Genomic DNA, 14,354 nt, shown 5'->3' with positions numbered 1-14,354 from the left:
TGGTTCTTCTTTCCCTGCGCAGGTCCTAGAGCATGCCCACAACACACTCATACAAGTTAATTTCTGGTTGAGGATTCTTATGTCCAACACAGTATATTAAAACTTTTGCAATATTTAGAACATATAAGTTCTAAGAAAATCAAATTCATTGGAAGAGAAGTTTGATAGTTAAAGTTTATTAAGAATATACATGGAAATGAGCTTTTCTTCAACCCACTTTGTACCAGGACTGAATACAGCAGCGGGTGACGAAAGACAACAGTTTGTTCTATTTGTTTATTAAAGACGACCATGATAATTCTTATCAAAAAAAAAATAAAAAATCCAGAAAAAAAAAATCCTTATTACCAACAACCGATAAAGCACATACTTTAGTAACAGACTTATACGGGATCACAAACATACACAATGCTTCCTAAATACAACATGATGCCTTGCAGCTGTATAAAATAATGCAGAATTCTGTGACCTCAGGTTCAGTCCTCTAAATACGGAGTAACGAGTGAGAAGACATTAGGGCAGGTTTTGTAACCTTACTGTACAGCAATTATGAAAAATTGCCTAAGCACTTACTATTGAAACAGTCAACAAGAGGATTGCTGTGTTCAAAATATCACTTTTGCAAAGAGGTTATTAAAACTCTTACATTTTCCCACATCTCTTAAAGGGGATCTATCAGCTCGAAAACGCTGTTCAAACTGCAGGCATGATGTTATAGAGCAGGAAAAGCTGAGCAGTTTGATATATTGTTTTATGGGGAAATATTCAGTAGAACTAGTGTTTTATTCATTTAGACCTTTGAACATTCTGAGCTGAACAGTCCAATGGGCGGTCCGGTTACTCACTGATAGCTCCGCCCACTGGATGGTTCAGCTCAGAATGTGTAAAGGTATAAATGAATAAAATACATGGTATACTGAATCTTTCCCCATAAAACTATATATCAATCTGCTCGGCTCCTCCTGCTCTATAACATGTTGCCTGCAGTTTGGACAGCATGTTCCAGCTGACAGATTCCCTTTAAAGTTTGTCAGTTACTATTCCGCAAAAAAGTGGATCTTCCATAGCTATGCTCACAAATTTTCTTCTTCACGTAAAAATTGGAAGACTGAAGAGAAGTCCTTCTGGGCGTAGCCCTTGGCACACATTAGTCTGTACACCTGATGTGAGAGGGATCCCAGTGGGATTGGACTCTTGGTGTCTGTAGCAGAGTCTTGGGCTAAACCCAGATCCTGTAACAAAAACAAAATATTAGTTAATGTACAGCACAATACAATAATTTTACTTGCAGCAAAAATTGAAAGGGAATGTTAAAGAGCATAAGCCAACAATTCATTGATGGCTTAGATTTTTTGGGAGGACACTCAATTAAATGTAACCGTCTTACTTGCTTAGGGTTTCCTCCCATTTTCCATAAAATGTTATTAATGTGAATGAGTAAATCAATTCCACACCTCAGAATGAGTCTGAGGGGTGGAGCTTATAGGTTTATTCAGATAAATAACATAACAGGCAGTACATCAGTGTCAGTATGCAGAAGTGGGAACCGCACCCATCAGACATTTTTGGCATATCCTGTAGAATTTTTTAAAAAAATTAAAAAAAAAATTCTAAAAAGTTTCCGAGATGGCAATACACCTTTAACTGAGACTTAGGCCTCCCTCACACAGGCGTTCAGCAAAGCGCTGTGAGTTTACTTTCACTTTCGGCTGCAGCACACGGCAACATGGATGAGGTGCGTTAAATGTCAAAAGTAGAACAGGTTCCGCTCGAAAATCATGTCGCTGGAAAGCGCCGCAATCAAGTGGCTGTCTGAGAAGCTCCACTGAAAACGATGGGAGCGTTATACCGCACAGGCCGACTTTCATCTTTATATTGTGAATGTTTGAATAGATATTCCAGCCGAAATTGATAAACTTGCTTTTCTCAGGAATATCAATGATCCCCCGACTCCTAATAGGTTGCCACCATCTATCATCTTGATAGGATTCTTGCCCTACACAATGTTCAATATAAACATGACTACACCTCCATCACCGATGTTCAGGAAGGCTCGTCCCACGCTGCTGAAATGTTTAACCCCTTAAGGACGTGGTCCTTTCTAAATTAGTTTTTTCCTCCCCACTTTTATAAAATATCCTCTCTTATTTATCCATCCACGTAGCTGTCTGAGGGATTGGGTTTTTTGCAGGAAAAGTTATATTTTTCAAATGGTAATATTTAATGTATCATATAATGTACTGAAAAACTTTTTAAAAATTCTAAGTGGAGAAAAAAAATAAAAAAATTATGCCATTAATTTTTTTTCTTCAAAGATATTTTATTTTTTTTAAATTATTTTATCTTTGACCAGTCATAACTTTTATTTTTCTGTCGACATAATTGTGCAATGACTTTTTTTTGCGGGATGTCCTGTAGTTTTCCATTTTGGAGCACAAAAAGTCATTATATGGCATCTTTTCTTAGAGACCGAATGACCAAAAATAGCGCAATTCTGGTGTTATTTTTTTCTCTGACAATGCTCACCGTGTGGGTTCATGAGTTACTTTTATATATCGGAGTTTTATGGACACAGTAATACAAAATAAAAAACTCTAAAAAAGCAACAAAAAAAAATTAATGTTTTTTTCACTTTTAAAAAGCTTTATTAATTATTTAAAAAATAAAAAAAAAGGTATTAAAATGAATTTTTACATTTCTTTTTTTTTTAGTTGTTATAGGGGCCAAAAGCTCACGTTGGTTTGATAGTTCCTGAGGTATAATATAATGCCATAGCATTACACTATACCGTTATCTGACAGGCAATCTACCAAGCCACGCCATGGCTATGGGTTGATATACAATTTGCAATGGCAGCCCTAGGGGCTTTCAAAAGGCACCCCATCTGCCAAGACAACCTTATGGCACGCCACCATCTCATCGTGGGGGCCATTTAGGACCCATGACCATGGATAGGGTCATTTAAATGCCGTTGTCAGAATTGATGATGGCATTTCAAGGGTTAACAGATTGGATATAAGAAACTTATGGCACCCGCATTATAGGGAGCAGGATCGACCCTCGATCGCCCTCCATACAAACCCCGAACCTCCAGGATGTAAATGTACGAGTACACATTGTAGCGTTAAGCGATTAATAAATAATTGGTGGCATGGTACCAGTACATTAATAGAGGAGGAAGGTGGCAAATGATGCGCAGGCAAGCTATTCTACCAATTACAAGAACTTCATGAAAGAAATACATTTTAAGGCTGCCCATACATACAAGATAGAGTCGGTGAAACAACCATCTTGCAAGACATCTCCATACAAGTGAGCTTGGCTGAGCGATCGTGTGTTCCGAATGCGGAGGGAGATAAGCCACTTATGCAGTGACTTATCACCCATTAGCTGATCAGTCCCACCCAAATCAATGGGTTTGAACAATGAATTCTAAGCCTTGAACTAAAGTCACGAAGTATACAAGGGTCTACGGATCACAACATATAAAATCACTGAATGTAGTGGATGACTGGCAAAAATAACAGAACAAACAACATATTAAAAAGTTTAGTGAAAAGAAACCTATGGACAGGCGTCTGACTAAATCCCTGTCCATTACTACGGTGCATTTACAGGGTCTCACAGTCTTATGCATTCTAGCAGAATGAAATAAAAAGTTATTTAATTCACATTCAATTTGATTGATTGTACAATTCATAACAACTATTACCCCTTCTCTCGCGGGAGACCATTCTGTATATAAAGGTCACCCAAAAGCACTCAATTGATTAAACACTTTATTATTTTCCAAACATAATATACCTACCTAGTATTGCCAATTTAATGAGCTTTTATACCCAGAAGCAATGCATCACATCAATTTGCATAATTACCTACCTTTGCCATAAGAGTTGTTCCAAATCCACCCTGGTAATTATTGGCTGAAGGAACGCCTTCCATCACCCCAGGTACGGGGTTATAGGTATCGCTTGACCAGCAACGTCCAGAGCTCATGTTCAAGATTTTGGCCAACAGCTTTGGGTCAAGCCCTAATCTATAAAGGGTCAAGGAAAGCATATTAATGTCCAAATGCGTCCAGACACGGATGAATTGTTTTACACACAAGCGATACAATGTCATTTTTCACTCTTTATTAGATGTCCAAAAATGGTAGAGTGTTGATATGAAAAATAGACTAGCCAATATAAATTAAAAGGCATAAATCCATCATCATGTTATGCTTCTTTGTTTACAGCTTCTATTTCGAGATTTAGCACATATGCTACACAACGATCCGAGTGGTTTCATTCCAGCTAATATATCCAAATAACCGCAGCAAATGTGCAAGAGGTTAATGAAACACGAAGCGTACACCAGAAGACTTCACCAGACGGATCGTACTCGGCTGAAACAAAATATAGACATTTCTAAAAACAGAGAAAAAGGTAAAAAGATTATATATAAAAAGGAAGCCAATGTTGAAAAACGGTAGCCAAACTACGTCTTCATGAACATGCAGTAAGCGCAATCACTGTATTGCGGTACATTGAGGTCCTGCAACATTGTGGTACAGAGCAAATCAAACCTACAGGACATCTCTTGAGTTTCAGCTCACCAAACAGAACGTGGGTCATGCGTCAAGACGACGACCAAAAGCACCCAAGTTGACATTTTGGAATGGACAAGTCCTATCCTGACCTTAATCCTATAGAAATGTTGTGGACTGTCCTGAAGAGAGGAGGAGTTCTGGGAGGAAATCCACCAACATAACAGAGCAGAAGCGGTTTTGTACAGAGAAACGGGCTAAAACTCCTCTAAGCCGATGCACAGGACTAATCAACAATTACTCAAATGTTTAGATACAGATATTGCTGCACAAGGCGGTCACGGCAGATACTGCAAGCAAAGGTTCACATACTTATGCCACTCACAGACAAGTGATATTGGACTTTTATCTCCATCTACTTTAAAGGTACCTTCACACGGGACAAAATTCCATATTAACCCGCAGCAGAAAAAAAAAAATCTGCGACATGTGAAGAAAATTTGTAAAATCTCATTCATCGACTTGAAACAAAAACAAAAACAGAAATACGGAAAATTCAAAAAGGGTTCAAAAACTTTTAAGCACCACTGCACAATAGTGGGAAAGTAGAGCACCATAATCCAAAAACAATCTAACTAATAAGTTCCAATGTTAATGCATAAAGTGGCTACACAATATAGCCCCAAACCAAAAAGAAAAGAAAATGTGCATACCGCCAATATAATAAAAATATGATAAACTACATTCAAACTTAAAGAGAATAGAGCACCACAGATATATAAAAAACTGAACCATGATCTGAAGTCATAAAGTACTGCAATTAGAATATTGTCCCCATACATAAGATATTCCATCATACAACATAAGGTGCAAATAGGATATCAAATATAATGCAAAGTAAAATACATACTTAATCCATGCGATGAATGTAAGGGACACAATATTGCTTCAGCCCCGATGTACGTTTTGGCAAGACCCTGTTTGCCTGGGGGAGTGGGAGGTCAAAGGCGATATCACTAAAACGTCCGTCAGGGTTGATGCCATTGAAGTCCCATACCCTCATTGCATAGGTTATTTATTTTACTTTGCATTGTTGCCTATGCAGAGTGCCTAACAAGCATTTAAAGGGTTAACAGCTCCGATGAGCGGCGTGGCTCATCGGAGCTGTTATGAGCAGATGTCGGCTATAGGACACAGCCGACATCTGCGTTAGTATTTTTTTTTCCCCTCCCTAAAACATTTTGGTTTGTTTTTTAATGGAATTGTCACATTAGAGGTCAAAATCAATCTGAAACGATTCACCTTTTCAGATTCTTTTAACCCTTTGCAATCCAATTTTGGATTCAGGGTTTCCTAGGGGGCTTTCTCTTTCTGCCATTATACAATGGCTCCATCTGTTGGCTGAAGCCAGTACTGCGGTATGGGACATGCTGGAGAGGCCCCCCGACAACGGAGCGGCCAGTAATATACAGTAAGAATACCCTGCCGGACGTCTTTTGACATCGGAGCTGTACAGCCTTCAATCAGAATGTCTTCAGACGTCAGACAGTGGATTGGAAAGGGTTAGCATGACAAAACCATGGCATTTTAACAGAGGTGTGTGGACTCTATTCACTGCAGCTTCCGATTGAACATCCCACATTTTTGGCTGTTCAATTCTGTAAAGAAAAAAAAAAAACTGTGCAGAACAGCAAATTTGATTTTTTGCAACTTTGTGATAAAAAAAGGTTTTAAAAGACTTCTTGAGTCTGAGTTCAATTCAAGTAATGGGGTTATGCCAAGATCACTAGCCCAGCTCCTGTACCCTATTAAGGTATATGATCATTATAGAGCAGGGTCCCCTACTTGGGATCCCCCTCTATCACCCAAAAGAAAGAGCCGCTCTAATTGTGGTGGACCATTTTCTGTCCTGATAAAACAGGATGGCCATTCTTGTGAATGCCCATTATGTAATACTATATTTCCCGATTGCCAAAGAAAGGTGTGGCTGGTCGTGACTTTACACGGCAAAATCAGCTTATTGCTGGAGGTGCCAAGAGCCAAGGTTTACCCCAGGCCCCGCATTCTGGGTGTGGTTGTCTATGCTCCAATGCTCCACAGCCCCTTTAAGTTGAAACAGGTTTCAAACTTTAAAACTCTTGAGTCTTACTATATGTTTAAACCTGAAGAAAGACTGTCAAACTACGGAAACACAATATTAGAGGAATGAGGAGCTACAGAAAGCTCCGGTCGGCCTCTAATGTTGATGTATTATGGCTCTACACAACACTGAGGTTGTATGAGCTGTTGTATGCTCATGTGCACGAGCCCTTGAATGAATTGTGTCAAGATGCACACCCCTCTGAGAATGCAGGTCTTGGGATAATCAGCTGATCATCCCGAGTCCCGCTCTCGGCACCTCAAGCAAATAGCCAATTGGAATGTAGGATTACAGGACAGCCAATCACAAGGACGGCAGAAGGTCTACCATGTAGGAGCTGTTCTTATGCACCGGCTATCAGTTCAGGCCCAACGAGATGGTCCCAAGTGGGGGAGCTTGCTCTATAACATTCATATGCCCTAACACAGAATCCTGTTGTCATAGTATAAGGAATATTTACAAAGTTTACCCCGAGAGGTAACAAAGTTGTAACTTGGGGACTCAATCTACAATGGATAAGAGATTTTTATTTTTTTTTTGCCAGAAACCGCAAACTTCTCCATAGGTTTTGCCTGCTATTACAGCTCAGCCCTATCCAAGTGAGTAGGTCTAACCAGCAATACAAAACAATCATCTGTAATTTTCACCTTTATTATGCGTGATGTCTAGAGATGAGCGAGTATACTTGCTAAGGCACATTACTCGAGCGAGTAGTGCCTTAGCCGAGTATCTCCCCGCTCGTCTCTAAAGATTCGGGGGCCGGTGGGGAGATCTCTCTCTCCCTCTCTCCCCCCCACAACTCGCCTGTCACCCGCGCCGGCCCCCGAATCTTTAGAGACGAGCGGGGAGATACTCGGCTAAGGCACTACTCGCTCGAGTAATGTGCCTTAGCGAGTATACTCGCTCATCTCTAGTGATGTCCATTTGTGGCAAATGATTTAAAAAGCACAATGGGAAATATTTGGGATTTACTCAAGCAGTAGAGCCATAACGTTTCACAAACGTGTTATATAGTACATGCATCATGCAGGCATTTTTTATGTGATGTTCATTTACAATGAAATGAAAAATAAAATACGCCAAAAACAAGTAAAACCGCAGACCAAAGAAGAGAAAAAACAACAACTTCTAAGCATAAAATGGAAGCACTTCCTATACACCCAGAAACAGAGCTGAGAAAGTACACTATTAGCAAAGTAAAACTGCCAGTTAAGAGTTTACAAGATCCTATCCAGATAACGCTCTCCTTGTACAGTCCTTACATATGCTCATTATTAAATCTTCATTAACTGTGCTGAGCAGGAAGCAGTTTACATGGAGATGTGACATATGGTCTCCTTCTATTTGCAGACATGCACTAGAGTTCTGGGTCAACTGCTGATAAGGTTACTGATCCTAATAAAACAAAGCTTGGCCATGCAGAAACCTGATTTGTTCTACCACTAGGATTATGGCATACGATCATGTAGATTGCAGCCAAGAAATTACCTACTAGAACGGATTTTATGTGAAAGCAAATAAGATCATTTGCACAATTTTGTTACCAAAATTGAAGGTTTGGGAGAGACAGAGATTAGCACCACGGCACTGAAACAGTGGGATCATCGGAATGAATTTAGGCAAGGTGCTTTCTGCAACGTGTTCAGGTGGGTTTTACTCCTGCACCACGAACACATTTCTAACATTTCCTGGAATTGCTTTAAACGGTATAGTTTTTGTGTGAAACTACATGTCTAGCCAAGGCCAATTTAAACTGGCCCCATATATTTAGAAGGCTTGCAAAAAATAAAATGAAGGTACCTAAACGGCTCACAAAGTTATTTGTCTATAAAGGAACTAATCAAAAGAAGGGAAGTATTCTTGAACTTTTAAAATGAGGTTTTGTATGTCATGCTCTCAGATCTGCAGTCAGTGTGTACAAAACCTCTGCCCCTCCTGATTTTATACGTTTACCTACCCTGCTATGTGCAGTTATTCTTATGTTGTAGGCATTATGTGTCTCCATCTTACTGTGGGCAAACAGCTTATTTAATTGGATTGATCTTTATTATCTACTTTACTAGGATGTTACAATTTGGATGGTCACAGCTAGTGATGAGCGAGCATACTCGCTTGGGCTGGATTCACACGAACGTATATCGGCTCTGTTTTCACACCGAGCCGATATACGTCGTCCTCATCTGCAGGGGGAAGGGGGGGGGGGGGGGGGGAGGATGGAAGAGCCAGGAGCAGGATCTGAGCGCCCACCCCCTCTCTGCCTCCTCTCCGCCCCTCTGCACTATTTGCAATGAAAGGAGGCGGGACGGGCTAAGTTTTGAGAATTAGCCCCGCCCCCGTTCCATCTCCCCCCATTGCAAATAGTGTAGAGGGGCAGAGAGGAGACAGAGGGGGAGGGAGCTCAGTTCCTGCTCCTGGCTCTTCCATCCTCCCCCCCTGCAGATGAGGACGATGTATATCGGCTCGGCGTGAAAACCGAGCCAATATACGTTCGTGTGAATCCAGCCTAAGGGCAATTGCTGGAGCGAGCATTGCCCTTATCGAGTACCTGCCCGCTCGAGAGAAAAGGTTCGGCTGCCGGCGGTGGGCAGGGAGCGGTGGGGGAGAGCGGGGAGGAACGGAGGGGAGATCTCTCTCTCCGCTACCCTTGCTCACTGCCGCAACTCACCTGTCACCCGCGCCGGCAGCCGAACCTTTTCTCTCGAGCGGGCAGGTACTTGCTAAGGGCAATGCTCGCTCGAGAAATTGCCCTTAGCAAGTATGCTCACTCTTCTCTATTCACAGCATATTATATCTATCTGTCATGCTGCTTTAGCAACAGCAAACTGGAGGCAGATATAATGCTTACAACACAAGGATAACAGCACATACCAAGTTAAGGAAATAGAACATCGGGAGAGGCAGTGGTTGTGTACATACGGACTGCAGATCGGAGAACATCTGGCAGCATGCAGAGCAGTGCGAGTGTAGGAAGTTAGCCTGTGAAGAGAGCTGTGGGGACGAGGCTAAGACCATGTCCAAAAGTCCCAGTACTAGAGAAGCTGAGTGCCCAACAATAAGCAGTGGATTGCAGAGGCTGCACTTCAAACTTCATTTTTTTTGTTTTACCACTGTAAATAAAGTATATGTTAGAAGATTGATGAGACACACACACATAATTTGATGAGCATAAGTTGTCTGAAAAGTTGGTGTCCCAATATTGTTACAGATGGTAAGGGTGGACTGGATACCACCACATACATGCCAAACTGGTAAGGGTTTATTAGAATTCTTCTTTCGCTTTACCTTTTGCACAGGCAAAGAGAACTGATTCACAGACAGATATAGGTCTGGAAACCCAAAATGTCATGCGAATCAGCTATAAGGGTTCAGAGGCAGTGGTTTCCGCCCCAGGCTCTGGAGGCCAGATAGGAAGACGCCAGTATTACCTGCAGTTCAGATACCTATGATGGACATCTATGATACATATACAACTGCCAGGGGAATGTCAGCCTTAAGTGCTTTGTGTCTAAGTGAGTTAATTTCTTATATGAAATTATTAGTGCTCACTCAGATAAGCGCTTAATACGCAGTACGCAGACAATACACATGTAATGTGTATTTAATGCACCAGACTATGATAATGGTGCGTAATACACACCAAATTAGGACATGCTGTGTTATTTCTCCATGCAGGTGAAAAAGTCTATTATTTAGGCAAAAAAATAAGTGCTCAACATGCATTCTACATATACTTGTGTGATTGAGCCTTTAAAGTCAAAAGCAAACACGTTAAACACACATTGAATCCCATTTTCATACTCCGGATCCACAATATTAAATTATCACAAACTTTTTAACAGATTTGTACTTCTTTGAATGAGCAAAAGTGCAAATCATTTTATTTAAAGGGGTTGTACCAGAATTTCATAGTATAGGGGAAAACTTGCTGATCGTTGGGGGAGGTGGGGGTGTCTCACCACTGAGACCCCCACTGATCCCAAGAATGGGGGTCCAGTGTCCTCCCATCATCATCACTTTGGGATTACTGCACTCCCGCAGAGAGGAGGAGACTGTGCATGCGCGGCCAGCATTCTATTCAGTGACATCACTGCAGAAGAAGCGACTTCCCCTGTGACAGGAGAACAGGACATGAGAGTCCTATTTTCGAGATTAGCGAGGGTCTCAGCAGCAAAACCCCCACTACTCAGCAAGTTATCCCCTATCCACAGGACAAAGGATAACTTGAAATTCTGGTACGACCTCTTTAAAATGACATTTTTGTGCCAAAAATCTCTCTAAAGAGCTATCCACTAAGGGTCTCCCTTATTTCTCGCTTGTTGTTCACTGCCTGTTACTAGAAATAGCCTTAACTTTACAACAGACACCAAGACAGATTACAGGAAATGGAGGATGTGATATTTCATGCTGCCCACAGAAGTCTATAGAGAGAAGAGGAAGAAGGGAGACAGAAGCAGAAGAAGAAGAGGGACACAGATGTGGCTGCTGCAGCTAATAGTGAGTTATTTACTATGTTACAGCTACTGAAATCACATCTATACTACTCAATACTTCACTAGTGCTCTCCATACAGATATTTATGCGAGTGTCGCAGTCAGTTAGGGAGCAGAATCCATTTTCTCCACATGCAGTGTATGGCACACATCATAACAGCTAGCTTCCACCCACCGATTCAGGGTAGACTGAAAATTAGAGACAGAGCCAGCACAGAGGAAAACAAGTTATACAATGGCCAGATATACTGTTTTTCCTCATGTACACATAGCAGCTTATTCTGAAAAGTCATCCGAAAAAGTTAGATACATTTTACAGCACGTGTCAAACTCAAGGCCACGTCAATTTATGTGGCCCGCAACAGAGGATGCAGACAGTGCTTTGCAGATAGGGCAGTGCCATTACAGGGAGCAGGTGCCATCTTGGATTGTGACCTCTGGGGTACACTTCCACACCGCTCTGTTCAGCCACTCACAGTGGCGGCACAGCTCTGACAGTCCTGTCCAGGCACTTTAGCACTGAGCTTCCTACCTTGAAGGGTGACTAAAGAGAAGGGGTGAAACACCATTGTAGTTGCATAGAGCTCCATAGCCATCTTAAGGACTAGTTACATTAATGGCTCATTCAGACCAGTGTACACAGTTTAAGTCCATGAAATCTGAGTTTTCACAGACCAAAACTGTACATATTCACCACATATTTTGACTTGCGCAAAAAAAAAAGGAAAAAAGGAAAAAAAATGCAGGGAGGTCCTATAGATTTCTCCTGCCTTCATGCAAACATATGCAACGAATACGGATGCAAAATGCACGTCTGAATACCCCAATGCAAATCAATAGGGATTAAGCTGTTTGTATTACTCATGTAATACAAGGTGCAAATACACCCATGTGAATGAGCCCTTATAAGTGGCCCTTTGAAGGCAACCATAATGCTGATGCAGCCTTTTGTGAAAATGAGCTTAACACCCCTGCTTTACAGGGAACATGTCAGTGCGTTCATGTAACCCTAATCACAGGCATTATGAACCACGGACAGGTATGCACAGTGCCCCCTGTAGGTTTTATTCTAAAACGCTGCTCTTTGAAGTTTGACTCGAAGCTTCGTTTTGAATTCAAACTCAGAGTGTGTTTATTCTTCAATGCCGCAGCATCTCAGAACACCATAGAGGGTAATAGGCATACCTCTTCATGTTGCCCTCAGTTTGGGCAGCATGAACCCAGTCGCAAGTTCTCTTTAAGTAGGCATAGCTGAGAAATTATGGGAGCGGCGTGCAAAGTGACTAAAGAGTTTTCTCAATATTTTCTAAATATGGCTGGCTATACTTGCAATATTCTGTCCTCAGTTACCGTAGGAAGAACAGCTCTGGAGTACAAAGTGCAGGTCCAACATGTCATTATTTGTACCTGTGTATTTAGAGTGAGTTAATTGCTCAACATGCTGCACTACCTGCCGATGACTCTATACAATGTATTCTACACATGACAAAACATCGTATCCATGAAGACTTGTGACAGGAATTTTATTTGAAGCGTTCAAGAAAAACACTATGCATCTCTCATCCCGGTGAGCACCCCATTTCCCGGAAAATAAGACCTACCCTGAAAATAATCCCTAGCATGATTTTCCAGGATGCAAAAAGATTTTTCAGGATTTGAGGATTCTTGAACTATAAGCCCTACTCCATAATTAAGCCCAGCTTACAGTTAATAAAAAAGGTTAATTTAAATAGTGTCCAGGCAGCTATACATGTAAAAAAGTGAAATCTTTTTGAGCAAAAATTAATATAAGACACTGTCTTATTTTCAGGGAAACAGGGTATATAATCAACATCTATAAACAAGCTTCAATGTGCTGAACAACCAGCGTCTAGCTAATAGGGAATCTAGATCAATACAACTAAAATATATAGTCTGCTAAATCTATGTTAGAAAAATTCTTAAATGTCACCCCTTACTGGGTGTTTTAAGCCTCACCAAATATTCAAAGAACCATGTAGAGCGAATTCTAGGAAACAACTGTAGTCCAAGATCTTAACAAAATGTAAAGTGAATGAACAAAAGCAAAATCAAATGAAATCAGTATTAGTGTGACTGCCCTTTGCCTTCAAGACAGCATCAGTTCTTCTAGGTACACTTGCATAGTCAGGGATTTTGTAAGATTAGTCAGGTGTCGGATTATCCAATTACACCAAATAGGTGATAATGATCACCATTTTCATATGTAGGTTGAAACACAGTCATTAACGGAAACAGAAACAGCTGTGTAGGAGGCTTAAAAGTGGGCGAGGAACAGCCAAACTCTGCTACAAAAAGGGGAAGGTTGAGGAAGACCGTTTCACGTTACGTCATATACACCATGGCAAGACTGAGCACAGCAACAAGACACAAGGCAGTTCTACTGCGCTATCAAGGTCTCTCCCAGGCAAATGCGTCATCTTTAAGGTGTCTTCCTCTACTTAGTTAGTTAAAATGTTATTCATCCATTTCTCTGTTATTTTAGTTTCTGGGAAAGCCGTACAACAAATAAGAACGCCATTAAGGCTCCCAAAACTCTTTGAGACTCTTTGGAAGTTTCACAGTAATAGGGAAGAAGAGTATCAATCTGCAGTCTGTGAAAACTTAAAAACCATAGTAGGCGTCATTATGGCCACCATGTAGAATCTTACACAGCCTTCCCAAAATAGAACTAAAAGTTGTAACTTAAAAAGATATATAGGTTTTCATTTACTTAAGGCATAAAAATTGAACAATTACAGCCAACCATACTAATCTATGATTTTATTGGTTTTTGCCAAAATTCCAAGGTAAAAACAGTAGGCATGTGAAGGAGCTTCTAATCTACTTTCTGGAATTTAGAAGAGAGAATGGGTAGTGCCACCTATACAAAAAAATAAAGTATAGAGTATAGAGATGAGTGAGCACCCAAATGCTCGGGTCCTTGTTGTTCGAGTCAAGCTTTTTGTAAAATTTGAGAGCTCTACTCGAGTAACAAACCCCATTGGCTACAATGGGAGACTCGAGCATTTTTGTATGTGGGACGCCGGGTGCCGAGCTTTTTTTTTCTTTTTTGTTCGTGTTCTCTCTCTCTCTCTCTCTGGGGCGGGGTCGAACACGGCACGATGTTCATTTGAGTAACGAGCACCATCGAGAATGCCAATACTCGAACAAGCATCAAGTTCGGCAGAGTACATTC

General features: G+C 41.0%; 1 protein-coding gene across 1 annotated transcript in view; it reads right to left on the bottom strand.

Moving 5' to 3' along the window:
* Positions 1–160: 160 nt before the first annotated feature.
* Positions 161–14,354, bottom strand: part of HIBADH (3-hydroxyisobutyrate dehydrogenase) — a 110,261-nt gene continuing 96,067 nt past the window's right edge. Inside the window, exons 7-8 of the mRNA XM_066584752.1 lie at positions 3,880–4,036; positions 161–1,232 (exon numbers count right to left, since the gene is read on the bottom strand). Coding sequence (XP_066440849.1) covers positions 1,074–1,232; positions 3,880–4,036 — 316 coding nt within the window. The 3' untranslated portion in view covers positions 161–1,073. The remainder of the gene's footprint in view (positions 1,233–3,879; positions 4,037–14,354) is intronic.

Source organism: Eleutherodactylus coqui, chromosome 12, assembly GCF_035609145.1.
Source record: "Eleutherodactylus coqui strain aEleCoq1 chromosome 12, aEleCoq1.hap1, whole genome shotgun sequence".
NCBI classification, from domain to species: Eukaryota; Metazoa; Chordata; class Amphibia; order Anura; family Eleutherodactylidae; genus Eleutherodactylus; species Eleutherodactylus coqui.
Note: the sequence above shows the minus strand (reverse complement) of the source record. Positions and strands in the feature narration are given on the sequence as shown.